Below are 25,744 nucleotides of genomic sequence, written 5' to 3' on the forward strand. Positions count from 1 at the left end.
GGTCTGGGAACCACACGCGGAGAACCACTGTCTTAAAAGCGAACTCAAATACCCAAGAGCCCTCCCCCACACGGGAGAGGTTGCTGGGGAGGGTGCCTTTCTGCCCCCCCCCACCCAGCGCTCCTGGGGAACTTACCCCAGCTGGCGAGGGAAGGGGGTCAACAGGGAGCAGCCCTTTCCTGTCCCCTCATGTCCCCCGATGACCCCAGGCAGAGCCAGCTTCCCTTTGAGATTAGTCTCCTGTCCCTGCGGCACCCGTTCAGAAGGCAGCAAACAGGTACTGGGATGGGCAGGGGTGGTGGGGAGGGGGAGACGGGGGTGGGGGAGGTGCCAGCCAGCCAAAGAACACGGGTTGAAAGGAGACAGGTCCAGGCGGGGCACAGCACTGCTGGGGCCTGCCCAGCAGGGGACAGGCCCATGACTTTGAGCACAGCCCCTCCTGGGTACCCCCCGCCGCTCCCTGCCTTGGCGCTGTCTCAGTGCCAGCTTTGATGTGTCACATCAGCGACGGGCTTCCAGGGGGCGCCTCTCAGAGTCCTGCCAAACTGTCTTTGTAGGAATCGGGCTCCCTCCTCCCAGAGCTCTGCCGTGCTCTCCCACCCCAGACCCCCAAGGCCCGGTGTTGTAGGGAGAATCGGGGACAAACCGGCAAAGCCCTGTGACACCCCCGCTGGTCACACAGCAGGCCCAGATCAGACACAGGGCTCCAGCCTCTCGTCTCCCTGCTTTCTTCTCCTCACGGGCAGAGTTGGCTGCATGGGCTCGGCTTGGACCTTTCCTCTCGGTCCAGCTCCCAAAGCCCACCGATCAGCCGACCTCAGAGGTGCCCCCCACGGAGTGACGTGCTGGTTTGCTGCCGTGCCTAGGCGGCCACGTGTGGTGGCAGGTGGAACCCCGGCTCTGCCCCTTCGGGCACCTCCCTTCACTTCTCACATCTGGGCTTCCTCGCTGGGATGACACGAGCCGGAAGAGACCCTCCAGTGGCAAAGGCCAACGGACTTCACAGAGAGAATGGCCCTCGGACTTACGTGCCCTCTCACGGGCCGCAGGCAGCACCTCCACTACCTGGAACCTTCCGCAAGGCCCGTTTGCACCGCCACCTGGAGTGACAGATGGGGGACACGAGAGAGCGGAGGGTTCCAGCACCACGCGCTTTGTCTCAGCGTGGCCTCCGGGACACGGAGCAGCGAGGCTGGAGAGGGCATGGCGGGAGCAGACGGACTGGGGCGATCCCAGAAATCCTCAGCGGCATTGGAGAGCCCTCCATCGCCGGGTGTAGACGGAGGCAGGGCCAGACGGCACACATTCTCTTCTTTGGGTGTTAAAGGAAACATCAGCCCTGGCAGCCGGGCCATGGCTGCACCGGGCTCCACCGGATCTTAACTTTGTCAGCGGGACTGAAAGGAGTAAACGACACCGCAGCTGGGAAGAACCCAGCTCTGGCTCCTTCCCGTCTGACCGGCCCTCAGAGCCTGCGTCACCGATTCATTCAACAAACAGGCTGTGGTGGCCTAATACGACAGCTACATGCCCAGGAAACCCTGACTGGGTGACAACTGTCCTGTAAGAGTGACAACCACACCGAGAGAGGGGAGGGGCGTGTGGGGGCCCACGGCCATGTTAGAATTCCCTGGGGAGCGTCTGAAACTCGCGCCCCACAGGTCAGGATTCAGACCAGTCGAGTCCAGCAGGGCCCAGGAGAGGCTCGTGTGCCACAAGGACGGAACTCCTGGACCAGGCAGTTTGTCGAGCGGCTGTCCGCCTGCCGGGATTCAGTAAGAACGTTCCTCAGCGATTAAAACATCCCAGAGCAACCACGCCCAGCTTCTGTGGCAGAGACATAACCCTCTTCTTCCTACCATGTCCTGTGTCATTAGAAACCCACAGGACTCAGTTTTCCCAAACTCCACTGGGTCCCGGGCCAGGTTAGGCTTCCGGAAGCCCGGGCCAGAGTCTAAGGAGACGCCGACTCTCAGGCTCGGACAAGTGCAGGCTCAGCACCCGCCGGTGCCTGCTTCACTTCTGGGCCCCGGGCTCCTTCGGGCGATGAGGGCAGGCTTAGGGAACGGGCCAGAGTGGGCAGCTGAGGGAGAAGGACGTGACAAAACAGGATAAACTGAGAGCAGAGGTGGCCTTGTTCGAGGTGGAGAGGAGACGAGAAGCACCCGCTGAGGGACGTGTGCGCACCCAGAGTGCCCTGGGGCCGGGCAGAGGGCACGAGGGGCTGGACGACCACGAGAAAGCGGTCCGCTCAGGGAGAGTCTAACCCTGACCAGATACTAAAGAAAGACTGGTGAGTTTGCTTTCTTTCTTTTCTTTTCTTTTTTTTAAGATTTTACTTATTTATTTGACAGAGGGAGAGAGCGAGTGAGCACACAAGCAGGGGGAGTAGCAGGCAGAGGGAGAGGGAGAAGCAGGCTTCCCGCTGAGCAGGGAGCCCAACACGACCCAGGACTCTGGGATCATGACCTGAGCCAAAGGCAGACGCTTAACTGACTGAGCCACCTGGGTGCCCCAGAGCTCCATTTTTACATGTGGTCTGGTCACTGTGCACCGAGGTCCCAGCAGATAGAGACTGAAACCACTCCGGATGAAATGCAATGCCGTTTGGGTTTGCTCTCACAACCCGGGGGCAGGGGGTGTGGGGCAACATGGGGAACGGGATGGCTGGGAGCCCATGCTGCCTGAAGCCGGCGACGGGCCCATGAGGGTTCTAAGGCCTTTCTCACTGCCTCTGAGTCACGCCATAATATTTTACAATAAATAGTTAAAAACAAAAAAGCTGGTCCAATCCCTCCCTGCCTGCATGGTTTGGTGGCCCTTTGCCTAATTGGGCTCTTTGCACGAACCCTGCAGTTAGGCTAAGAAGGCTTTTCCCAGCACGACTGTGGCTCAGGCCCCACGGAGCCCATCCACTCTCCCGGCTGCGAGCCCGGGCCTACGAGTCAGTCACTGGTTGGAGAACGCTTCGGTGGGGAGTGACGCAATCAGCCAAGCCGCCGACAGCACAAGGCTTCCAGGCCCCTTAGCCTGGGCACACCCCTCCTCCCCTGGGGTTCCCAGGGACCAGGAGGAGGAGTTCATCTTCGGGTCTCCCTCGGCACTGCAGGAGAGCACACGGCACACAGGAGGGGATGCGGAAGTATTTCCAGAGGGGGAACCGTCTGGAAATGCCTGAAACGAGGAGGTCCTGGTTAATACCAGCAACACGAAAGAATTCCGAGTAGGAGGGCAGATCCGAGATGAACCAAAGAGGAGGGATTTGAAGGTATTTTCACTACCTACAAAGAGACCTGTAAAAGGCTCCAGATCCGCAGGTGACTTAAAGACGGCCCTTAAGGAGAGGCCATGCCTGGCGACGGCCACCTGCGGCCAGGCCCCGCGCAGCTGCCCGACGCACACCCGTGCTGGCTCTTCAGGGCTTTTTACTCCTTGATCAGTCCTGATGGCCTTGCTTTCATCTTCCCTCCCCCGTGCTTCTGAACCACGGAACCCCAACCAGACACCCTTGAAAGCACGTCGATGTGGTCTGAAATATGCCAATAATTAGCGTAATGAAACCCAGGAGGAATTTCTTTAAAATCCTCTCTTCTGTTGAATTTGATAAATTGGATAAAAGCATCTTTCTCCTAGAAATAAACTTGCCTCCCCTACCCTGAAAAGCTATCTCAAAATGAGATAACCGCTTTCTTTCTAAAACCATGTTTCCACCCCCAAATGCCGGTGTCCGTCCCCCTGCCCATAAGCACACCAATTCCTGCAAGCCAGAGCCAGGGAGCAGGGGGGCCTCGAGGTGACAGTATTGGGCTGGGGGGACTTGGGGAGGTGATTCAGTCATAAGAGTGGGGCCCTCGTGAATGGGATTACTGCCCTGAAACAAGAGACCCCGGGGAGCTCCATTGCCCTCTGCACCATGTGAGGACGCAGCGAGAAGACGGCCCTCTCGGGGCCCGGCCTCTGCTGGCGGCATGACCTCAGACCCCCAGGCCCCAGAACTGGGACAAATCAATCCCTTGCTGCCAAGCCACCCGGCTGTGGTGCTTTGTGATTGCCGCTCAAAAGGCCTAAGAGATCCGCTTATAGTCCAGAGGGGATTACGAAGAAACGTTTCAAAGTTCCTATCTGTATGGAAGGAAAACAGCACAACGAAGTTCTGTACTTTCCACTCAGAATAAAAGGGTTCAAATATGCGGTTGGTGAGATTTTAGGAACAGTACACCAAGTGCCCTGGGATGCCACCCCACAGCTGAGTGTGAGCGAGACAGAGAGGACCGGGAGGGCAGCCCTGGTGCCACAGAGCGCCCCACAGGGCCAGGGGCCGCAGGAGGAAACCCCAAGGTGCAGCGTGCTGGTCCTCCCAGGGCAGAGACAGCTGGAGGACTGCCCTTAACCCCCCTGCCCGTCCGTCCAGATGGGGGCGCTCCATCATCTGTGGACGAAGGCCCTGCCCCGGGCCCTTGGCACTGTGGGGCTGACCCTGGGAAGAGTGGGTCCAGGCCACTCCATCAGCACAGAGCGGCCTCCTCGCTCTATGAACGACACTTTCTGCCATAAAGCCCTCGCCTCCATCCCCACCAGGATGTGCCCTGCTTGAGAACTGTCTCCTCCCTCCCATCACACCATACCTGTATCCATTTTGCCCAGCATCTCCCTCCCTTCATCCACAAGGAAATAGAAACTAGCAGGGGGGGGTGGGGGAGAGGGGGGAGCTGTGGGAGCTGTCACCCCATCTCCCCTTCCTGCCTGCCACCACCCCCACCCGGGCTCCCAGGGCCAGTCCTACCTTCGTGTTCTGATAATGCTTCCTGGCAGCTGCGGCCAGCGAGGAAAATTCTCTGGCTATCAACTTCTCCATCGTGAGAAGGTTGGTGCTCAGATGTTTGCAGAGCCACATCGCCTAAAGAAAGGAAAGAAGACAAGGACATTGTCGTGAGAGCTGGAATGGAGGGAACCCCATTCAAATGCCCAGGTCCTTCCACATTCTACTCGAAACGGCCGGAAGCATAATGATTTCTGGCGGGAAGGAGGCCACCAAGGGGGACAAGCCCATAGGGTCCCTCCCAGCCCAAGAATGCCACTTAAATGCTCTGTGTTCTTCCAGCAGCCAGTGATCCCTAGAAAACCTAAGGAAGGGCCATGCCTGTAGCTGCCCTTGGCATCCCTGTCCCAGCTCTGTGGGCCTCAGAAGGTTTACAACAGGAAATGCAGGGAAAGGACCTAAATATGGGTCACGATCATGCTCATTCATTGTTCCTTAGATCGGGACATGACCTAGTCTCGCCAAATGAATGTTTCGTCCATTAATGGCTACGTATACTCTATATGGACAAGAGCCTTTCACGGAATAAGAATGCAATAAAATGTTCTCAATGCCAAGATTATACTGATGACCATTCCAGCATGAGGATGAGTCAAAAGGCCCTGAAGTCCCCCGGGGCAAGTATGAACCTTAATTCTCTCTATTGCTTGTACCGGGAGATGTCAGTGATGAAAACCCTTTAGGGCTCTGTCTGGATTTTACTGTGTGTCATCTTCCTGCAAAATTAGAGCCGTGTGGCCCCAGGTAGGGGTCAGAGGCAGGAACAGCGAATTCACCAAAAGGCTTGTAGCTCAAACACCAGCCGAGTGCTGTGGGCCCTAACCTCACCAGGAGGCGAAGTGGGTCGCCTCAGCCAAGCTGGGCCTTGATGGGCAAAGCCGTGTGCGTCCTCGGTGCTTCAGGAATTCCACCCAGCAAATTCGCCAGAGGTCAGAACGGGGTGAGCGTGGTGGGTCCAGAGTGCCGAATGTCTCAAAGACAAAGGCCCTTTGCCAAAGGAGACCCTTCACCCTGAGCCACCTGACTCGGCCTTAACATGGCTTGGGAGCCTGCCCGTCTAGTGCAGAGGCCACCAGCTTGGCAGCAGCTTCTCCGGGCTCCCTGGGCCTTTCCCGGGAGATTCTGATCAGGCAGGTCTGGAGGGGAGTCCGGAAGCGGCTTCCCCCAAAGCACATGCTATTGCTTGCGAATGTCAGGCTTGGGAGCCCCTGGTTTCTAGCAGTGAAACAGCAGACAGGAGTGAAACCTGGCAGCCTGATCCTGAGGGGCACAGTAGAAAAACCACAGACAGACTGACAAGCAGAAGGCTAGAGGGATGGGCAGACGGGCAGACAGAGAGACAGACAGAACGCTAGGATATAAATGATGCCAGAGCTTAGCAGACGCGGGTTGGCTTGGGTAAGCCACAGCCATTCAAATTTCTCCTCCAAGAAAAGAAAGTGTCGGCTCATCAAGGACCAGTTAACTTAGTCCACCAGCCAGACTTTTAAGACAGAGTTCCGGGGCGCCTGGGTGGCTCAGTGGGTTAAGCCTCTGCCTTCAGCTCAGGTCATAATCTCAGCCCCGCATCGGGCTCCCTGCTCAGAGGGAAGCCTGCGTCTCCCCTCTCCCACTCCCCCTGCTTATGTTCCCTCTCTATCTCTGTGTCAAATAGATAAATAAAATCTTAAAAAAAAATAAAGAATAGAAGACAGAGTTCCATCTCAGATGATGGCAACTGTCACAAGTATTGACACAGGGGTTTAAGATCGAAACCGCAGGCAGGGGGAGGCGGACCAGAGTCAGGACTGGGGCTGTCTCCAAGGAAAGACAAAGAAGGGTGGGGTGGGAGGAGGTGTTTGCTGTACCTTTAAAGTCGGGAGAGCATCCTCAAAGCACATGTGGCCAAATGTAAAATCTGGGAGTCGGGGGTCTGAGTGTCTATGGTGCAGTTTCCATGCCTTTCGGACTGAACTCTTTCATAATTAAAACATTAAGAGTGACTCTCAAAAGTCCGTGTCAAAAGTCTCTCGACTCTGGTCCGCTTCTAGAAGAAATGTGTCCCAAGGATGTAAACTAAGGGTGTGCAAGGACGGTGTCCGCGGCCTGAGAACGCCCTGGAGGGCACATCCCAGCGGCGGAGACAGAGCTCCTCCCTGGCTGGCCGGGGAGTGGGGAGCGATACCGTTGTGTCCTGTGCTTTCCAGGGTTTCTGCTAGCGCCGTGCCGCCTCTCGTGATAAGAAAGTAAGTTAAGAAGCAGGAGAGGGGAAGGAGGTAGAAAAGCTCGGTGGTGTTGAAAACCCGCTGAGGGGCAGCCCTATTCTGGCCCTGCAGGTAAATGAGATATTACGGTATTACGACACTTAATATGATTCACTTACTATGGTTGTTTTCCCCGAGGCGGGTGGACCTAATATCACAATCTTCGGCACTGTGGGAGAGAAAGATTTGAATGTCACCGCCCGCAATGACAGAGCAACCTCGGGGGGCGGGGGGGCGGGGGGTGGGCCGCGGTGCCCGGGAGGCATTCATTTCCTTCCTCCCCCAGATTTCATTTTCTGCCAGTGACAGGGTCGTTTGTAACACAGGGGCTCCGAGATGCTCACACCATCAAGAGAACTCTCTCTGTTTAGAGAGGAAAGTGATCACTGAGATGGTTTATTTTTCTGTCTCCAAGGGGACATGGACACAGTAACTTGTTTGCCAAACTAATAAATATCAAGAACAATTGGGATTTCAGACACCATAAAGCATTTTAAACAGGGACTCTGTCTTGGGGACACGCTCTCAAATAAAGCTGTATTTTATGTAAATCGACCTTCCAAGCTTTTATATATATATGTACATATATACATTATATATATATATTTATGCCTTTTTATTTAGCAAATTGTATTCCCCATCATTTTACAGAGGGAAATAATGGGGAAAAGCCTGGAGTGTATGGGCCAGATTTATAAAACCCCAGAGAGGCAAAGTCTTTGTTTTCAAATGTGGGCATTTCTATGCAAACGGCTTGCTCCAGTGGGAGGCTGGAGGCTCGGGAAGGTTGCTGGCCCCCCAGAATCCCTAAAGCGGCTCCCGGACAACTGAATTGGTGTCGGCCCGCTGGAGAAGACCAGACCAGCATCCTTGCAAAAGCACTGGAAGGCATGTGTTCTTGGGTCCAAACAGGAACCAGGACGTGGTGTCTGCACAGATGAATCCACGCTGATTCCTCCGAGTGCCACCTGACTGAGCCACCCCTCCACCCCCGCGCCCCTCAATGTGGGAGCCGGGAACACGGAACAGACATTGGGAAAGCACACCTGTCCCCTCACTATTGGCCTGACCCCTGAGCCAAGGGGACGATGAACAGGTGTATACTCCGACTCAGTTGAGCCTCTGATGGCCACATGCAGCCACCAGAAGGGCACCTCGTCTACGCAGGGCACGAGGGACATGCAGGACCTTTTAGTTCGGAAGTGGACACAGAGAAGGAGCTAGTTTGGGCCATGATTTAATCATCAGCACATCGATGGCCCAGCCAGGCTTTTGTCCAGATTCACAGCACCTTCTCGTTTTCAGGGAGAACGTGGAGGTTCGGATGAGCCACTGATTCACTCCGGGAGCCCCTCGTCCTGGCTCGGCGCCGGGAGGGATGCTGCCGAGCGAAGCGGGCCGGAAACTGCATGGGAAACTGCATTAGCCGGGAACGGGAGGGAGCGGCCATCCTCCGTGCCCGTCCCCGACCGGGGAACTGCTCTCTCTCTCTCTCTCTCTCCTCGAGAACATGACAGCCTGGACACGTGTCACGACTCTCGGTGCTTCTTTGGTTTTTATGTGTCCCCAACTAATTGCTTTAGAGCACTGTTGTTTCCTACATTTCTAAACACTTATAAACCTGGTCCATAGCCCCGATGATGTGTGAACTCGCTTCTTAGAAGCCCCAGATCCTTCCTGTTGGTGGTGATGTGAATCAGGGATGTGGGGGCAGGAGGGCTCTGGACAAGGCAGCACCAGGGGCATCTCCTCCAGCCCGGGCTCCCGGACTAATGCTGCCACACTCCAGCTTGGCACCCCCCCCCGCACGCACGTTCCTCTTCAAGGCAGGCTCGGCTGGGGTGCTCCCCGCCCTCCCCAGACGGCGGACACAGCTTCCAGTATCCTGCGGGCCAGAGCCACGGGAAGGGAGCAGCAGAGGGACTGGTCCAGCTCCCGCGCCCTTTGCCCTGCGGCCTCTCTGGGACTCGAGCCACAGGTCTCTGCTTGAGCTCCTCAAAGCTCAGGCAAGACCCAACGCGACTCAGGGCCTGTGGAGCCTGAGGAGAAGGGGAATGAGTTGACCCCCAAGCCAGGCGTCCACCTCCACAAAGTCATGGGGCTCCCAGGCTGCTGAAGAAACCCTCCCCCTCCGAGCTCCAATAAGTGGCACCCAAATCGTACACATCTATGAAAATGCTTTAAAAGGGGAACATCCACGGCCTTTCTCCCCACCTAATTTCTCACACACATTTATGTGATTAATTTCAGTTTCTTAAAATCTAACACCTTGGAACTCCGGCTCTGCTCATGAGTAATTATTTATAAACAGTGTCATAAAAGGCTGCTTGACTGCCAGGAGTAATCAACTTCTTCAAACCACTTCAAAGGAAATCAAAAAACCTTTCCATCCACAGATCCTTTTGAGGTTTAACTAGGAGCATGATTTAAAATTCACAAGAAAACCCTTAGGTATTGGAGCTCTAATACACAGCTTTCTTGGACAAACGTTTGATAAAAAACGCAACATACCATTATATACATCATCACCTGCTTTAATATTGCCCAGGGCTACTGTAAATGCTCACTTTGTACTAAATCTGCTTTTCTCGAGGCGAAGGGGCTACCAGCCCTGTGCCGGGGGCTCCCCTCATTGCCTCCTGTGCATGCTCACCGGGATGAGTCTGGAGCCTTCTCTCCCTCTACACCAGCCACTGGCCACAGGAACCTCTGCCCACACCACACCATGCCCAGTAAGCAGAAGAGCTGAGCGCCAGCTTCCAGTAAACACAGGGCCCTGCATGGCTGGAAGGGGGTGAGACCACCTCACTCACCGGCCCAAGGCACTGTTAATGCTCACTGGACTTCAGAAGGCCTCCCCTTGTCCACTGTCCTCTTCCAGAACACACGAGAACGGAGTTAAACTGTTCTCGGCTTCCCCCTCTCCAAGAAAGCTCCAGAAAGCCCTTCCGCCCAGCCTCCGCTCATTCCCCCGCGTTTTGCTTCCATTGTTGGCAGAAGCCTGGGCGCGGGAAGCCGGGGGTGGGGGGGACCCACAGGTGTCCCTCTCTGCTCTTCATTTAGTGGTTGGGACTCGAGCAAAAAGGGCAAGGATGTTCCAACATTCAAAAGAGCGGCCAGCCCGAGGCCTGGGAGAGGCAGCGGAGGGCTGTGGGAATAAGTCAAGCCCCGCAAACAGTGGTTCCTGGGATCCAATACCTCTGCTCCCTGGGAGAGGATCAGGCCCCAAACCCCACGTCCAGCCTCTTGAGGAGGGGAGGAGGCCGGCCCCAGCCAGTCAGACGAGGCGCGTCTGCGTTCTTCACCTCTGCCTGGGAGCAGTGTGGACAAGGAATCAAGGCTCCGCGGCTCACTGGCAAGTAGACCGTGAATGATGGAGGGGTCCTGAGGAGGATGGAAGGGGTGAAGGGAGAGGGGAGGCGGCAGAGGTGGCAGTAAGGCCAGCCCCGAGTCCACAACAGGAAGGCGCTGGTGAGGCGCACAGTCCGAGGCCGACGACCAGATCTGCACGGAGAGGAGCACGATGAAGGTATAATGAGAACCGGCCTCAAATTTCAGCTCCTGAACTTCCAGCTAGAGAGCTGGCTGAGGTTTGGGATTCGGTGTTAGTGAACACGGGGCCCCGGGACGCGGACCCGAAAGCGGAATGTTTCAAACCAGCAGGACGAAGCGGCCCCTGCCGCCCCTCCCCGCAGCCAGGCACCGGGACCCTCCGGCGCTCCGCCGACCTCCATCCCCTTACCCAAGCACAGCCGGTGTACGAACCAGGACACTGCAGTCTGCGGCAGGACCGCCGGGAAGGAACGTGGCCACCTTGCACCCCCGTGCCAGGTAATAAACAGCCAATCAGAGAACGGAGGCCTCTTAGGGGCATCTCTGCGGGGCACAGTCACCCCCCCAGGAACACAAGAAGGCCAGGTGGACAGCTTGAGAAGGTGGTTCTCCCGGCCCTCGGTGCTCCTGGCTCCACGCCCACCTGGGGCAAACGGGCTCACAGCCAACGTCAGTTCTCGAGTCTCCCTGACCAGAGGCTCAGGAAGGGGCACAGCTGTGCTCTCCATGAGCCACTCTGCTTAGGTGGGTGAAATGGCCCTGGTCGCCGAGCAGCCCCTCTGATGCTGGAAAGCCAAGCCTGAGGCAGGTCAAGATCGGTGGGCGGGGCACGCCGAAAAGGCCAGCTGTGCCCGGTGCACCTGCAGGCCTGGGGTCTCCTCCCTCTCACCTTTCTTTGCAGCTGTTTTTTAAACTGCTCAGCGTCCTTTCTCATCTTAGGTGTGCGAACCCCACCACGGGGCTTCTCAGGCCTCTGCCCGGCTCAGCTGCGCCAAGTGCTAATTTCACTGGTGTGCTGGTATCTCCTTCAAAGCGGCCAGAGAGCCAATGAAAGAAACATCAAAGCTCCCAGACACCCGTTCTCCCTGACAGCTCACACGGGACGGGAATGAGCCTCCCTCCACTTGGCAAATCGACCGTGGAATGGCGCGCCCCCCCCCCTTCTCCCTGGTCCTGAGTGCTGGCTTTGGGTCCAGCCGACCTGCACTTGGACCGACGTCTGGGGGAGCTCTGGCACTCCCTAAGGGCACCAGTCATGAGACCATCAGGAAGACCCAAGTGCTGCCTGTCTAGGTAGCCCAGAAACCAAATTTACACCTGACAAGTGAAGTCATCACAGAGCTTAAACCCAACAGGCGAGATCAGATGGGACCCACGAAAGCATTAATAATTGATTCCATGGGCCGTTTGGAGGTTTTCGTTTTAATAACTTGGCAAGAGAATTTTTAAGCTGTGCCCCCCTCAAAGAAATGCAGGCATTTTTCAATCAGCCACCACCCCAAGTTGTCAAAACCCCTCCCCACCCTGCCCAGCCCGCGCTTCAGACACAGGGAGGACAGAGTGGTTGGTAGCTGTCAGGCAGGAGGAGAGGGAAGGAGAGGAGGCCCAATCGCTCACCATTATCGTTGTCCTGCTGCAAGTGCTTGATCATGAACTGGATGGGGTCCTTGGGCTGGTGGATCAGAAGTTGCTCCAGCATGTTCTGTGGGCACAGGGCAGACACCCAGGTGGTTAACAGCTGCATGGGCATCCAGAGCCCCAGGCTCCGGCTCCGGCGGCCCAGAACCCTGGTTGCTACCAATACTGGTTATGGGGCCTGATTTCTCCACCACACCCACCAAACCTGCCTTGAACTTGGGATCCCGCCCCTGTTCCAGCCACCATTTGCTTGGGGCCCCATGAGCAGAGGCATGACGGAAGGGCCGTGTTGGTATCGCCAGGGAGACACCTGGAAGGACTGCACCCTGGACTCAGAACAGGCGGGCCCAGGGTACTCTCCCCTCTGTCCATCTATGCTCCCCAGACTAGCCTTCTCTCAGTTCTCCTGATGCACCCTGTTCATGTGCCCCTCAGAGCCTTAGCAAATGCTGTTCCCTCAACTTTAAACACTTGTCCTCCTGAGTCCTCCAGTCTCCATAAAAACATACGTTCCTGATCACACTCACTAGATAAATCCTGTCATAGGCTCCTGGAGCCCCATGCGTCCCCGTTATTGCCCCACCCTCGTCCTGGAGCTGGGCACACTCACAGTAGGTGCCCAAAGCCGATGTCTGCTAGGGGGCGTGGCCACCACCGCTACCCGTGTCCTTCCGGGATGGGACAGAATATTTACCAGCCTGGGATCTAAACAGTCCTGGGATAGTCTGGCCATTTAATTCCAAGGAAAAGCACCTTCCACAGTTCCAGAACAAGAGGCACAGAAAGAACAGGATAGGTAACAGGATCTGCGCTGGCGCAGTAAGGAGCTTCCTTTAGGGACATGAGAAGTCCTAGCTCCCCTCTGCACCTCACCAGCAAGTCCCTTCCCTTCCCCAAGCCTCGGCTTCCCCAGTTGCTGGAAGGTCAAACCGGCCCAGGCCTCTAGTCGGCTCTCACTGTGGAGACAGGGTGAGATGATGCTAGATGGCTCACCGATGAGTGTTTTTAATTTCACTTTTAAACAGTTGTGTATCGAATGTGTATCAGGGAACCTCAGATATCAAGGATCTTGCTTAGCAGGAAGTAAAACAGGTTAACTCTTTTCCAATGGGTTGGTTTCAAGAAATGACTAAGTGAAAGTGGGATTGTGGTGGTGGTTATGTGCATCAATACACGTGGTAACACTTCCTAGAACGGTGCACACACAACAGGGAAGTAGTGCAGGAAAAAACGGAGGAGATCCGAATAAGGACTCCGTCTGCTGAACTGTCTCGTACAACTGTGAATGCCGAGGAGTGAGGTCCGACGGTCTTCGCAGGGGGCGCTGGGGAAGGGTACCTCAGAACTCTGTACTATCGTTCTACCATCCCGTGGGTCTGAAATTATTTGAAAATAAAAAGTGTAAAACCCACGGAGGGAACACGCACAAATGACTAAGGACTGGACATCCTGGGCCGAAAGCGCCTGGGGACTGCTCCGTCCCACGAGCACTCTGACGCAGCCCGCTGTCTAGAACAGACCACAGCGCCCCTGGGGAGCTGCTCACCCTGCCTACCGGCCGTTTTCTTAGCCGGGCCTTTCTTAGCCGGGCCGCTCAGTTTCAGAGAACTCTCTCTCCCTCCCTCTGCCAGTTAACACTTCCCAAAGGAAGCCTGTGGTTGCTGGAGACACGGCGATGGTCTGAGTCTGAGCTCTGCTCTCACACGTGCGGGTCAGAGGCTCAGACGAGCACAGGTGACCCCTCTGGGGATAGGCTGTATCTGGAGGAGCAAATGCTCTGGAAACCGGGCTCCCGCTTCCCTTTGGCCCTCACAACGTCGGAGGGACAGACCTTTCAGTGCAGCTCCCGAAAGCCTTTGCGGGGAGGTGCAGAAGGGCCACCAGAAGAAGCGGGGCTTTGCCAAAGTGCACACAGGGCGGGCGAGAGGGCCCAGTCGAGTCCGACGCCCAGCAGGAGAGGTTGGGAGCAGCCTGAACTCCTGGCCCTGAGGAACACGGGCCACGCGGGAAATGCTGGGGTCCCGGGAGGCAGCCGTCCCGGGGACGGCGATGTCACCTGGCACCCGCACACTCCGCAGCTCAGAAACCACCGCTGCAGACAGGCTGGGGACTGTCAGTGCGGAGGGGCCCCTGAAGACCAGCTCCTGCAGCCTGGCATTGCAGCGCTGCCGAACGGAGAAAAGAACGGGGCTTGGTCCAGGCCTTGGAGCGGCCGGCCCAGAGCCGGGACTCAATCCCGGCCGGGGGGCCCGCCCGCTTCCCCCGTCCGGGGTCCGCAGGTTAGGGGCAAGGGCGTCCTCCGACCGAGTCATCCCTCGGGGGCCCGGCGGTACGGGAGTGGGGCGCCCCTCAGCCGCGGGGTCGCCGCCGCGCACCCCGCTCTCGCGACGGAGGCTCCCGGCCGGCGCCCGGTGCCGCGACAGGGCGGGGCCGCCTCGGTCACCTGCATCAGCTCGAAGACGTGGTACGTCTCCCCGTACTGGGGCATTTCCGGGGGTATGTGGTGCGGGGCGGTGGTCGCGTCCATGCCGCGGTGCAGCGCGCCCGCTCCCTGGAGACCGCGTCGCTAGGGCGGCGCGCCGCCGCGTCATCAGTACGCGCCCGCTCCCTGGAGACCGCGTCGCTAGGGCCGCCGCGCTGCGTCATCAGCGCGCGGCCGCCGGCCCGCGAGGCTGAAGCCGGGCCTGGTCCCCCGCTCCTCCGCGCGCGCGCTCAGCCGCCGGTGCTTCCCCGGGGCAGGTGATTCCCCGCGCCGGCCTCGCCCCGCCGTCTGCACGTCTCAGCGGGACCCCTCAGGCCGCTCCAGCAGTGGCCTTCTAGGACCAGAGGTGCCTCGGGAGGGCCGCCGGGGCTGGGACGCCCAGGGTCACGTCAACCCCCCCACCCCAACCGAGGGGACGGGAGGCGGGTCCTGCGCTGGTTCCGCCATCGCACCCCGACCCGGGCGTTGGGAGCTCCGAGGGCCGCCTAGCTCCGCTCTCTGGGCCTCAGTTTCCCCATCTTTAAAATGAATAGGAGTTGGGGAACGGTTTGAAAAAGTAGGGGAGTCCCTGGGACGCGAAGGCCTCGGCTCACGGGGTGGGGCGGGTCTGCCACGTGACCCGATTGCTATGGCTCCCACGGGAACAATCGGGCCCGCGGCCCCGCCCCTTCTCAGCCACCTCCCCACCCCACCCATCCGCCTCCCCAGCCCCGTCAAGGGCCTCCCCGCCCCTCGGGGCCCCAGACACCCTCAGAGGCACTCCAGCTTCAGAACGCGCTGTAAGTGAAGGGCGCTCTAGGACCGGCAAGGTTCAAGCGGGCCGGGGGAAGGGAATGGAGGGGACCGGGGTGGGGTGGGACGTGGTGGAGGGAAGGGGCGCTGGCGGCGCACCAGTCCCCGTGGGTCAGGGCAGCCTGGCGTCAGACAGCGCTGAGCTGGGAGCTCTAGCTTTTGTCTGTTGCCATTTTTAGGAGGAGCTACTCCTGGTTTTGAGCTGTCAGTGTTCTTAACAAAACTATGGGGTCTGTACATGATGGACAGACAGGACGTCTGACATTGTCAGTACAGATCCTCCCGAGTTCAACTCCTGGCTCCACCTAGCCTGGTGAGCCTGCTCTGTGCCTCACTCGCACCCCCTGAAGTGGGGACTATAGGAAGGATTCCAGAGCTAACACACCCGAAGTACGGGTCACTGCTCTGTAGGAAGTGCACAATGCATAGGGGCTACTATTGGCCATATTACCTCGTTTGATCTTTGCACCCGCCCTGAGAAGTAGGTACTTTCATTCCGATTTTACCGCTAAGAAATTGAAGGATCCGAATGGTGAAAAGTAGGTGGCTGAGTGAATTAATGACTTAATGACTTAATGACTGAGTGACATTAATGACTTAATGCTTCAGTTCTTGATCATGAAGCATTAAAATCAGAAGTCCCCTTGAAGATCTTCTAATCCAAACCCCCTGATTTTACAGCTGGATAAACGGAGGCCCAGAAAGGGGGAAATTCTTGGCTAAGTTCAGTTGTTAAGCAAAGGCAGAGCCAGGACTGGCATCTTGACTCCTAGCCAAAGCCATTACCACCAGCCACTTGCCCAGAGACATGCCCTCCAATGGCAAAGGCTGCCGTTCTTCCTCCTCCCCTCAGAGCTGCTTCCTCAAAGCGTGCACCTGGGTTGGCTCGTGAAAGCCGACTGCAGAGACAGCTAGGGAAGAAGAGGGAGCTGCCTCCCCCCAACAAAGAGCACAGCAACCAAACCCTCAATTTGCGCTGGAGAGGTTCAGTTTGCTTCCTGGACATTTCTGAAATGACTTGCCTTTCTCCTCATTTATTTTAAGCCTTAGGCGCTTTTCATACCACGATTTAATCTTCTTTAGCAGCCTGGAAAAATACAAATCAATTAAAGCCTAAAACCTATGGGGTAATCATTTTTTCCTTCCTCCTCCCCCAGATCGAGAAGTGCCTGCACTCTGTGCCTTTCATCCACACTAATTTGGCTGCAGTGAGTCTCGTTCAAGGGACGATCACTTCGGATAGCTTGTTACAGCTCTTCTCACGACATTCCTGGCGTGCGTGTCACAAGTCGCTAGGATCAAGAACCAAGTCAGTTTTGCTCTCAGGGGCTCTTGGGGCCACCAGCCAAGGTAGTGCTGTAACCTTAGAGAACTTAACCGCCCTAGGAAGCCCCAGGAGGGTGGCAGGGAGTCAGACACATAGGGAAGCCCCCTAGGGGATGGGGAACAGAGAAAAGTCTCAACGGGAGTGGAAGTAAGGCCCAGGGGTCCAGCCAGTACGTGGAACACTAGGAGGGTTCAGGCAGCTTTTCAGGACTTTGGTATTCCCTCAAGCCAACTCACCTGCTCCCAGCCCTGGTCAGTCTGATGTCTGACATGTCCGTCTCTATGGACCATCACAGAGAGGGGAGGGAGCTATCCAAAAGCCCAGACTGTATAAAGTCAGGCAGAGCTGAATGGGGAATCCTGGTTTGCTCACTTCTCCTAGCTGGGTAACCTCAGCTTTGTCATCTGTCACATGTGGATAATCACGGTTCCTTCATAGGTGAGGACCTGATGCATGGCCAGGGTTGTCCAAGGGCCCCCTGGAGGGTAACCCAACCTGGTGGGTTGGGTGGGTGTTGAGGATTTCCCCGAGGGCTGGAGCATGGCGCTAGTCGCCCCGCCCCTCCTGCAAAGGACCCTCTTGCAGACTGTGAAGCCCTTCATCCCAACACACCCGTCCCACTGCCCTGCTTCCTTTTCTCTTTAACATCTAAAACAGGGTTTGTTTACTCATTACGTTCTGCCTCCCACTCTGAAAGACAGAATCCCTCCAGGGAAGGGGATCTTGTCCCGATGCTGGGTATACCCAGCACTCAAAATGGTGTCTGGCATATGGGAGGCATTGCAGAATGAATGAATGAATGAATGAACGAACGAATGAATTTATGACATGCTTCTTACCCCTTTTGGCCTCCGGTGGTTTTCCTAGCTTTGTCTGGCACTTGGGGTCCCTCGGCCTTACCCTGTCCAGTGCCTTCTATGCTTGCTCACAATATTGCCACATAACCCCCTCCCAGCCTCTAGCCAGGGTCCCCACCCCTCTGCCCACCCTCCCCGCCTCTCTCTCCTTTGAGGTGAAGCCCTCAGCAGCCTCTGCTGCTTTCAGGGTGCACACCATGCCTGTCGTGGCATGCTCCGGTGGTTGTGCGCACACCGTGTAATCACAGCCGCTTTGACCGCCCTGACAACCAGACACTGCCGCATTCCCGGCCCTGGGCTCCACACCTGCCACCTGCCACCTCACCACCTCAAGGCTGGGAGGCTGGCCCTGTCCTCTCCCGACAGCATGTTGGCACTCGGAGCCTAACCCCAAGAAGGCAAGAAGTAGGGAAACCAGGATTTGAACCCGGGACTATGGGACCCCAGGGCTTGGGTTCTTAACCACCCACCACAGCCCTGAGCATTAATGGGGGGAGGCCAGGCTGAGAGCACGTGCTCCCCCTCCTCCCCAGAGACCCACCTGTGTGCTGGGCTCCGACTTTCCTAGGCCTTCAGCCCCACGGCACTTGTAAGCCCCAGGCCCAAACTAGGCAAACTGAGACAAGTAAGGCAGTTGCCTTGGCACAGAACGTGAAGGGGACCCCAAGCCCGTGTAATCGGGACGAATAACATTTAAAAAATCAAAATAAATGGGAAAAATCCATCGAGAGTCAACTGTTAAAAATTCAAAGACGGGATCAGTATTGCTTGTTCCCAGCACTGGATCCCATCCTATGTTTACATAAAATTCAGGTACTTTGTGGACTTTTTGGTATTAACTTTTATTTCTTCAAATAGCGTGTGAAATATTTTTACTTGGCTCAATTGTTGGGCTCTGTGATGCCCCCCGAAATTTCACACCGCGTGCCTCACCGGCCTCACCAGCCCAGTAAGCCTGTGCCAAGGGAAACCTTGCCCCATTTCACCACGTCCGCCCCTGCCCATACCGGCGCCCTTCCAGGCCCTGGCCCAGGTCCCCCACCCCCATGGAGCTGCAGTCGCTGTAAGTGAACAGGTATGGTGGCCGCCAGGGTGGGGGTGGGGGGCGGAGTTGGGCACGGCTCCTGAATGTTCTCGACCCACTGAGGTTCACAGGGTGCCGTTGTCAGAGCCCATCCTGGCGCAGCTCAGCTCCCAGCACCCCGCGCCCCCCCTCCCAGTGTCTCTGATGTGCTGCCCCCTTTGCGTCCTGGAGGCCACCTTCTCGTCTGTTCTTGCATTTCCTTCCATCCCTCTTCTTGGCATGGAGACGCCCTCCCTGCTCCAGCCCTGCCATGGGCTCCAGATGCTGAGGGAGCCACAGCAGAAAGAAATGGCCTCCTGTCTCCCTTGGGCTCGTTCCTCTCTACCTGGGGCCTGCCGGGAAGCCTGGAATATCTCCTGCCCCACCCCGGCCCTTGCAGCGACTCACTTGGACCCTAGCTTGGCTCAGCCTCCTCTGACCCCCGCTCACGCAGGGCACAGGAAGTGCAGGTGCCTCGTGGCGGAGGCGCGGCGGCTGGGGCGGCCTTGAGGACTCTGGCTCGGTGTCAGGAAGCCTGGGACCTAGGCTGTGTCTGACAAGCTCGCTGTGCCGCCTGGACTTCAGTTGCCCCCCAGGAGCTAAGGGGGGCGTTCACCAACTGGGTTCTTTTCCGGTTCTGGCGTTCTGGGACCTGGGCTTCTGGCATGGGCTCCGCAAAACCGTGATGTCACAGAGAGCAGAAGCCACAGCCTTCTCTGCTCACAGAAGATTCTAGACACCTTGTGGACTACCTGAACCACACCAGGGACAGTCTGTGAGGCACCGAAAGAGAGCACGCCCCACGGGGTTAATGTTTCCCATCAGGCTCATTCCCGCAGTGCACGTGCGAGGCAGGGAGCAGTGGCCGAGGGCCAGCCCCTGCCCTGAGAGTGTGCCGGCCTGAGATCAGGGCTCCTGACCCAAGCACAGAGCATCTTCTCCCACTCGACCCGCTAGTACAGGCTCTTCCTCTGATTGGCCCACACACAATCCCTAGACTTTCCCCGCAATTGCAAAGAGGCAGCTGTTTTAAAATGATTTGGTCCAAAGGGATAGTCACAGACTCAATTTTCTGTGACATATTTTGTGATCCCCTCTATGGCTGACAGCACAGGAAGGCACTGGAGGCCGTGTGTGCGTGTGCTCGTGTGTGTCTGTCTCTCTCCATGGTCTGGAGAAACTGGGGACCAGAGTAATCCTTGTCCACACTTGAGGGAAGAAAGTCACAGCTGATGGCAACGAGCGTGTCCTGGGAGGGTACAGGGACGTGGGTCAGACTCCGCTCTGTCTTGAACGGCCTGGAGGATCTGCAGTGAGCACGGTGCTCCCCCAAGAGGGGCCTAGGCAGGCTGGTCCGGGACTCCAGAGCTGGGTCTGCAGCCTGTGCCCGGGGCCTCACCCCTGCACTCTTCCTCCCCACAGATCCCCCTTCTCCTGTGAATGACCGCAGAGGAAGACAATGAATGAGGTGAAGGAGTCTCTTCGAAACATCGAGCAGAAGTACAAGCTCTTCCAACAGCAACAGTTCACCTTCATCGCCGCTCTGGAGCGCTGCAGGGAGAACGCCCACGACAAGATCCGGCCCATCTCCAGCATCGGACAGGTGGCAGCTCCTGGGCTGACGGGCGGTGGGGCCGGGCCCTCGGGGGCCTGCCAGGCGCAGTTTTCCTGGGCAGTACCTTGCTTAAAAGATGAAACTGAGGCCGGGAGGGGGCAAGCAGCTTTGCGCCAGAGACAGGACTTGGAGCCTAACTAGTGGAACGAGCCAGGCGTCCCCTCCCCAGGCCTGTGAGGAGGGGTTACAAACATGGGCTGGGGACTGGCGGCCAGGGTTCAGGTCCCGGCTCGGCACCACGTGCCCTCTGTGACCTCCAGCCTGGAGTCACCAGTCTGTGCCCGGTTGTCTGCTCTGCAGAGTGAGAACCTCCGGGAAGTTTGCAGATTTAGGGAGATCACGAGGGAGACTTTCAGCCAGCGTGTCTGATGCCTGTGTTCCTGGCTGTCGGACGCTAGTGGGGTCTGAGAAGCTGCGAGGGGCCAAGCGCATTGCTCCGTCCCCCAGCCCCCATCTGCAAACATTTTCACTGAACCTGGTGTCCTTGTGAGTTAGCTGCTATCCCAGTGTGCTCTGCAGAACTTGGAGGCCTCGAGACCGAGCACACCTTCCAGGGAGCAGTGCACACCTAGGGACCGTCCCAACCGCAGACATGCTGCGGGCCCACGAGTCAGCTTGTGGAAGGCCAGCGGCTCACGGGGTGGGGCGGGTGCGGGCACTAGAGCTCGGACCTGCCTAGGAGAAGCGCACAGACCCACAGAGAGCAGGAGCCCTGCCAGCAGCAGCCTTCAAAAACTTGCTTCTAATAGATGTAAAAGCCTCTCCCGATTTTTTAACTTGAACATTTTTTAAACCTACAGAAAATAGCCTCTTCCCCTGAACTATTTGGAAGTCAAGTAGCTACATCCTTTTTCTAGCCCATTCCCCAAAGGCTCAGACTTCCAAGGCCACTGGATAGGTTTTCAGTCTCAGGAAGGAGCATCTGAGACCCTCACCCCGCCGGGCCCCAGCCCCCAGCCTCTGCTCGACTCTGCATCAGCACTCAGTGGCCCCAGCCCCTCATGGGCACAGGGAGTGGCCTTCTCGCCTTCCGTTCAGCAAAGGCTCTTGGTAAACAGTGGCCCCAGGGTTTGACTCTCCAGGGGAAGCTTGGACTCTTGGGCCTCACCCTGCTGTCCCCAGACTTGGGTTACCCAGAGGTGACCGACGCACACACACCAGGTAGCCCAGTGACTCTGTTGGAGTCACCCTGCTGGCCAGGCCCCCCTTGCCCTCCGCGGCAGATACGGAAGCTACCAGAGCCTCTGCCCCCGCACAGAACTGCTGCACTTGGAACCACTCAGATCATTGGGGGAGACCTCCCCTGGCAACAGAAGGGCAACCAGCAGCAGCCAGAAAACCCTGGTTTAGACTTAGAACGTTCTGACCGCTAGAGGAGGGAGGTGAAGCCCCCAGCCACCCGCTCGTCACAGGTAGGGTCTGTGTCTGGGAAATGGACCGGTGAATCCTGCCTGGACGGGAACCAGTTCCTCCTCGGCCCGACGCCCGGCCTCCTGGCTTGCCTGACCTCAGAGCCAGAGTGATGGGGGCAGCGGGGCCCGAGGTTACCTAGAGAGGAAGAGCCCCTGCCCGGGAAGGACCTCCGCTCCCCACCAAGGAGTGGGTTGAAAGTGGGTCAGCCGTCTTCCTGTTCTGATCACCTTTAATGACCTTAGAAAGGTGTCCCAACTCCTGCGTCCGGAACACGGTCATGGGGAGTTTTCGTTCTGTTTTGGCACTTAAGCGCTTACCCCTAGAGTTGATGTCGGGGTGTGTGGTGTGAGGTAGACTACGTTTCCTTCTATGGATGATCCCTCTCCTGGCTCCCCTGTCCCTTGCTTCCTCTGCCTTGGAAACACACGACAATGAATCTTCAGAGGATTCTAGTGTCTCCTCCGTGCCCCGCAGTGGGTCCTGCGTGGGCCTGTGGCATCCAAGGTCAGGGAGCAGCGCTCTGTGCTTCAGGTGTTGGCGAGGGCTCAGAGCCCGAGCCGGGGCAGGGGGTGCCGCCTGGCCACATTCACTGCCGGCCGAGCAAGTTCTTCACCTCTGAGCCCCTGCCGGTCACCGGCAAACAGGAGGAGGCGCCCGGTGCGTGGGGTTTCGGGGAGCGAGTTGTGAGCAGCGAGGCCCAGCCTGCACGGCGCCCGGGACCCTCCGTCAGTGTAACCGCAGGCAGTGGCTCTGCGTTCAGACGCTTCGGGGTGACCAGTCCCCGCGGCTCCGGGAGGGTGGGAGGGCCGGGCCGTGGCGGTGCCCCGAGCTCCCCTCGTGCATGCCCTCGCAGGTGCAGAGCTACACGGAGCATTACTGCAACAACTCCACGGACCGGCGGATCCTGCTCATGTTCCTGGACATCTGTGCAGAGCTGAACAAGCTGTGTCAGCACTTCGAAGCCCTGCACTCCGGCACCCCGGTCACCAACAACCTGCTTGAGAAATGCAAATCCCTCGTTAGCCAGAGCAACGACCTAAGCAGCCTCAGAGCCAAGTAAGTCGCTTCTGGGCCTGTTCCGGAGGCCCCGGTGGCCTGTGCGCGGGCGGGCGGAGGGCAGCGAGGTGGGCGGGGGGCAGGAGGGCTCCCGCAAGAAGGAGCAGGCTTCCAGGGAGAGGGCAGGTGCGTCCCACGGACAGAGCCTGTGGCGACAGTCTGGACCCGCTGCCCCAGTGGGAAATCCCGGGCCCACCGGCTTACTGGAGGGGCCAACCCCACAGGCCACTTTATCGCACACGAGGGCCGCTGAGGCCTCAGGTAGAGCGGGACCCGAGCCCTCTCACTGGAGCTGGCACTGGGCAAAGGGAAGGGGGTTGCAGGGCCCGTGTTTCCCAGAAGCCCACGGAGAAGCCCCAACTAGGGCCAGTGTGTGCAGCTCCCTGACTCTGCACCCTGGCAGCCCTCAGCCCAGAGCGCCCTGCTCTGGAGCACACTGTTAGCGGGCTGGAGAGGAGGCAGCGGGACCAACCAGCACGTTTTGGAGCAGTTACAGGTTTCCAGCATCCCTGACTGACAGTGGTTCGAGGGTCCTCCCCCTCGCAGCCGGATCAGCCGGGGCTCCTGGGCCACGAGCCCACCGAACCACACAGTTCGGTAAAGAGTGCGGCCAGGCCTGCACGGCTCGAAGCCTCCCCACCGGGGACTGGGAGGAGCGTCCAGGACCAGAGCCCGCCCCGGTCTGCACGGAGCCCCTCCTGCCGCCCCACAGGTACCCACACGACGTGGTGAACCACCTGAGCTGCGACGAGGCCAGGAACCACTACGGAGGCGTCGTCAGCCTCATCGCCATCGTCCTGGACTTAATGAAAGAGTGGGTCGCCCACTCGGAGAAGCTGCCCCGCAAAGCCCTACAGCACGTGAGTGAGCCCCGGGCACGCCAGGAAGCCGCCGGTGCGGCCGCTCGTTCTCCCTGGACCGCAGGCTCCCAGCCTCGGTTAAGAAAGCACAAATGTAGGCGACTTACAAAAGACAGCCCCAGGCCCCGGGGTAAGGACAGAGGATGTTCCAAACCTCCCTGGAGACCACCCGGTGGGAGACTCTAACTCAGAGCCGGCAACCTGGTGCGGCCCGTACGGCGCTTGGTCCCTTAACTCGGTCTCCACCGGCTGTCCCATCCTTCGGCCCCCACAGCCCCCCCACAGATGAACCCCGAGAGCCTGCCCCATGTACTGTCAAGAACTCTCTCCCTCTCTCACTCTCACTGCTAAGCTCTCTCCGCCTCTGAGTGTCGGGCTCTGTGCCCGCGACAAGGACCCCACGTCCAGTGTTGTTGCGAGAGGGTGTCCCGGGGAGGCTGCTGAGAGCTGGGGCCGGCGGCTTGCCCAGGTGCTCTGGGGGCTCCCAGCCCGCACCCGGCCGGGCCTGGCCACGCTGCAGGTCCGGCTTTCGGGCTGAGCCGTTGAGCCGGAGGCCTGCCGGCGCCTTTCCCGCCACGGCGGCGACTGCAGGCAAGGCCTGGCTGCTTGGCCTGCGGGGGCGCTGAGGGCCAGCACCGCGGCCTTCCTCGGTGTGATTAGGTCTCCGGACCAAAACCCGAAGGGGAATGAACCTGCCTTTGCTCTCCTTTACTTGGGAGAGGGAGAGCATGAGAGAAGCGGAAGAATTCTGATTTCGTGGTTCCTGTGCAAGGACCGTGTCTGTCCTGCTGTCCACAACAGTCCCGGCCCCGACGTGCTCAAATGTGTCTCTGGCTTCTGAGCTCGCTGGGAGTGCTGGCTGACTGTCGGCTTTTCCCTCCGCAGGGGGCGACCTAGCTTCTGTATTCTTGCTTCCTCGGGGGCGACCGACAAGAATAAAAAGTGTTCTCCCACCTTTCTGCCTGGCTCGGGTTCCTGGGAATTATTCCTTAAAGAGAACCACGTTCGCCCTCAGACCTCAGAGGACACTGGCCCGTGGCCTCACAAGCAACGCAAGCACGGGCCAGGGGCACCCACTGCAGACTCGGGCTCTCGGGGGCTCGTGCCGGGGCCCACAGGCCGGCTCTTGACTGGCCTTCCGTAGCTAGAAGCTGTTCAGACAAGAATCTGAACAGACACCTGAGCTTTCCAGATGGAAGAAACGCCGCCATCTCTGAGTCTTTCTCTCCAAGGGCTGCTTCTGCCACTGACAGAGGCAGAGCACACCGACTTCCAGGGGCGGCTGGAAGGGGCTGCTCCAAGGAAGAGACGGAGAGGCACGGCTGGCCGGACCGTTGTCGGAGTGGTTCCCTGCCTCCCTCCAAACCCTGGCAGCTAAGGGAAGGAAGGCGGTGGGTGCCGGCGGCACTTTCCCTGGCACGCTCATGGCCTGTGACCGGCAAGCTCTCGATGACTTCCGTGTCACCTGGGCACCTGAAAGGCCTGTATTTATTTTTTTTTTTTAAGATTTTATTTATTTGACAGAGATCACAAGCAGGCAGAGAGACAGGCAGAGACAGAGAAGAGGAAGCAGACTCCCTGCCAAGCAGAGAGTCCAATGCGGGGCTCGATCCCAGGACCCTGAGGTCATGACCTGAGCCGAAGGCAGAGGCTTTAACCCACTGAGCCACCCAGGCGCCCCCCAAAAGGCCTGTATTAAAGCCAACGGCCCGCCAACCCAGAGGGAGGCAAGTGTACTCCAAGCACGAGGCGGGACAGCAGCACAGGCCCTGCAGGCCACCCGGCTTAGAGAGCCTGGGTGGGGATGACCCAGGTCACCCCCCACCCGCCAATGCCACCAGACCCATCAGTGGGGGAAGGTGGGAACTGGAGGCAGAGACAGGATCTGTGGCTGTGGGCCAGAGAACTGGCTGGAACAAAAAGGGTCTCAGAGAGACAAAAGGCAGATGCTACTTGCCAGCATCTCCTCCAGCCACCCGCGGTGACCAACCAAGCCAGGCCGGAGCCTTCTGCATCCGTGGGCGGGTCCCTGCTTGGCCTAGGAGCCCCTCGGAGGCCAGCATGAGTCACTTCATGTTAACACAGCAGAGTAGTGCAAAACAATAGATTTTTATTTGTTCACAGTTAAACACAAGCAACTGCCTTGACATTTTAGAACATTCTAAGAAGGACAGCAAACCCTTTTGATTCCAATTCCCGTTCACTAAGATTGTACCATTTTCTCTCGCAGTTCTTGTTTATGGCAT

The 25,744-nt window shown here is 58.2% G+C and overlaps 2 protein-coding genes across 8 annotated transcripts in view; one reads left to right on the top strand and one right to left on the bottom strand.

Moving 5' to 3' along the window:
• Positions 1-14,345, bottom strand: part of AK8 (adenylate kinase 8) — a gene marked incomplete at both ends in the record, with an annotated part of 115,214 nt that extends 100,869 nt beyond the window's left edge. Inside the window, 5 exons of the mRNA XM_080820250.1 lie at positions 4,784-4,897; positions 10,416-10,566; positions 10,805-10,841; positions 12,013-12,097; positions 13,947-14,345. Of these exons, the coding sequence (XP_080676376.1) occupies positions 4,784-4,897; positions 10,416-10,566; positions 10,805-10,841; positions 12,013-12,097; positions 13,947-14,345 (786 nt within the window). The remainder of the gene's footprint in view (positions 1-4,783; positions 4,898-10,415; positions 10,567-10,804; positions 10,842-12,012; positions 12,098-13,946) is intronic.
• A 329-nt stretch (positions 14,346-14,674) lies between these two features.
• SPACA9 (sperm acrosome associated 9) lies at positions 14,675-24,457 on the top strand. 7 transcript variants are annotated; one of them, XM_080820057.1, is made up of 6 exons: positions 14,675-14,861; positions 16,465-16,657; positions 19,977-20,157; positions 22,436-22,638; positions 23,351-23,498; positions 24,384-24,457. In XM_080820057.1, the coding sequence occupies exons 3-6, from the start codon at positions 20,014-20,016 to the stop codon at positions 24,393-24,395; spliced, it is 507 nt and encodes a 168-aa protein (XP_080676183.1). In that variant the 5' UTR covers positions 14,675-14,861; positions 16,465-16,657; positions 19,977-20,013; the 3' UTR covers positions 24,396-24,457. The 7 variants fall into 7 exon arrangements, with proteins under 7 accessions (XP_080676183.1, XP_080676187.1, XP_080676182.1 ...); XM_080820061.1 differs by having other exon boundaries at positions 14,686-14,772; positions 16,465-16,582; XM_080820059.1 differs by having other exon boundaries at positions 14,702-14,772.
• The last annotated feature ends 1,287 nt before the right edge of the window (positions 24,458-25,744 follow it).

Source organism: Martes martes (assembly GCF_963455335.1).
Source record: "Martes martes genome assembly, chromosome: 12".
Classification (NCBI taxonomy): Eukaryota; Metazoa; Chordata; class Mammalia; order Carnivora; family Mustelidae; genus Martes; species Martes martes.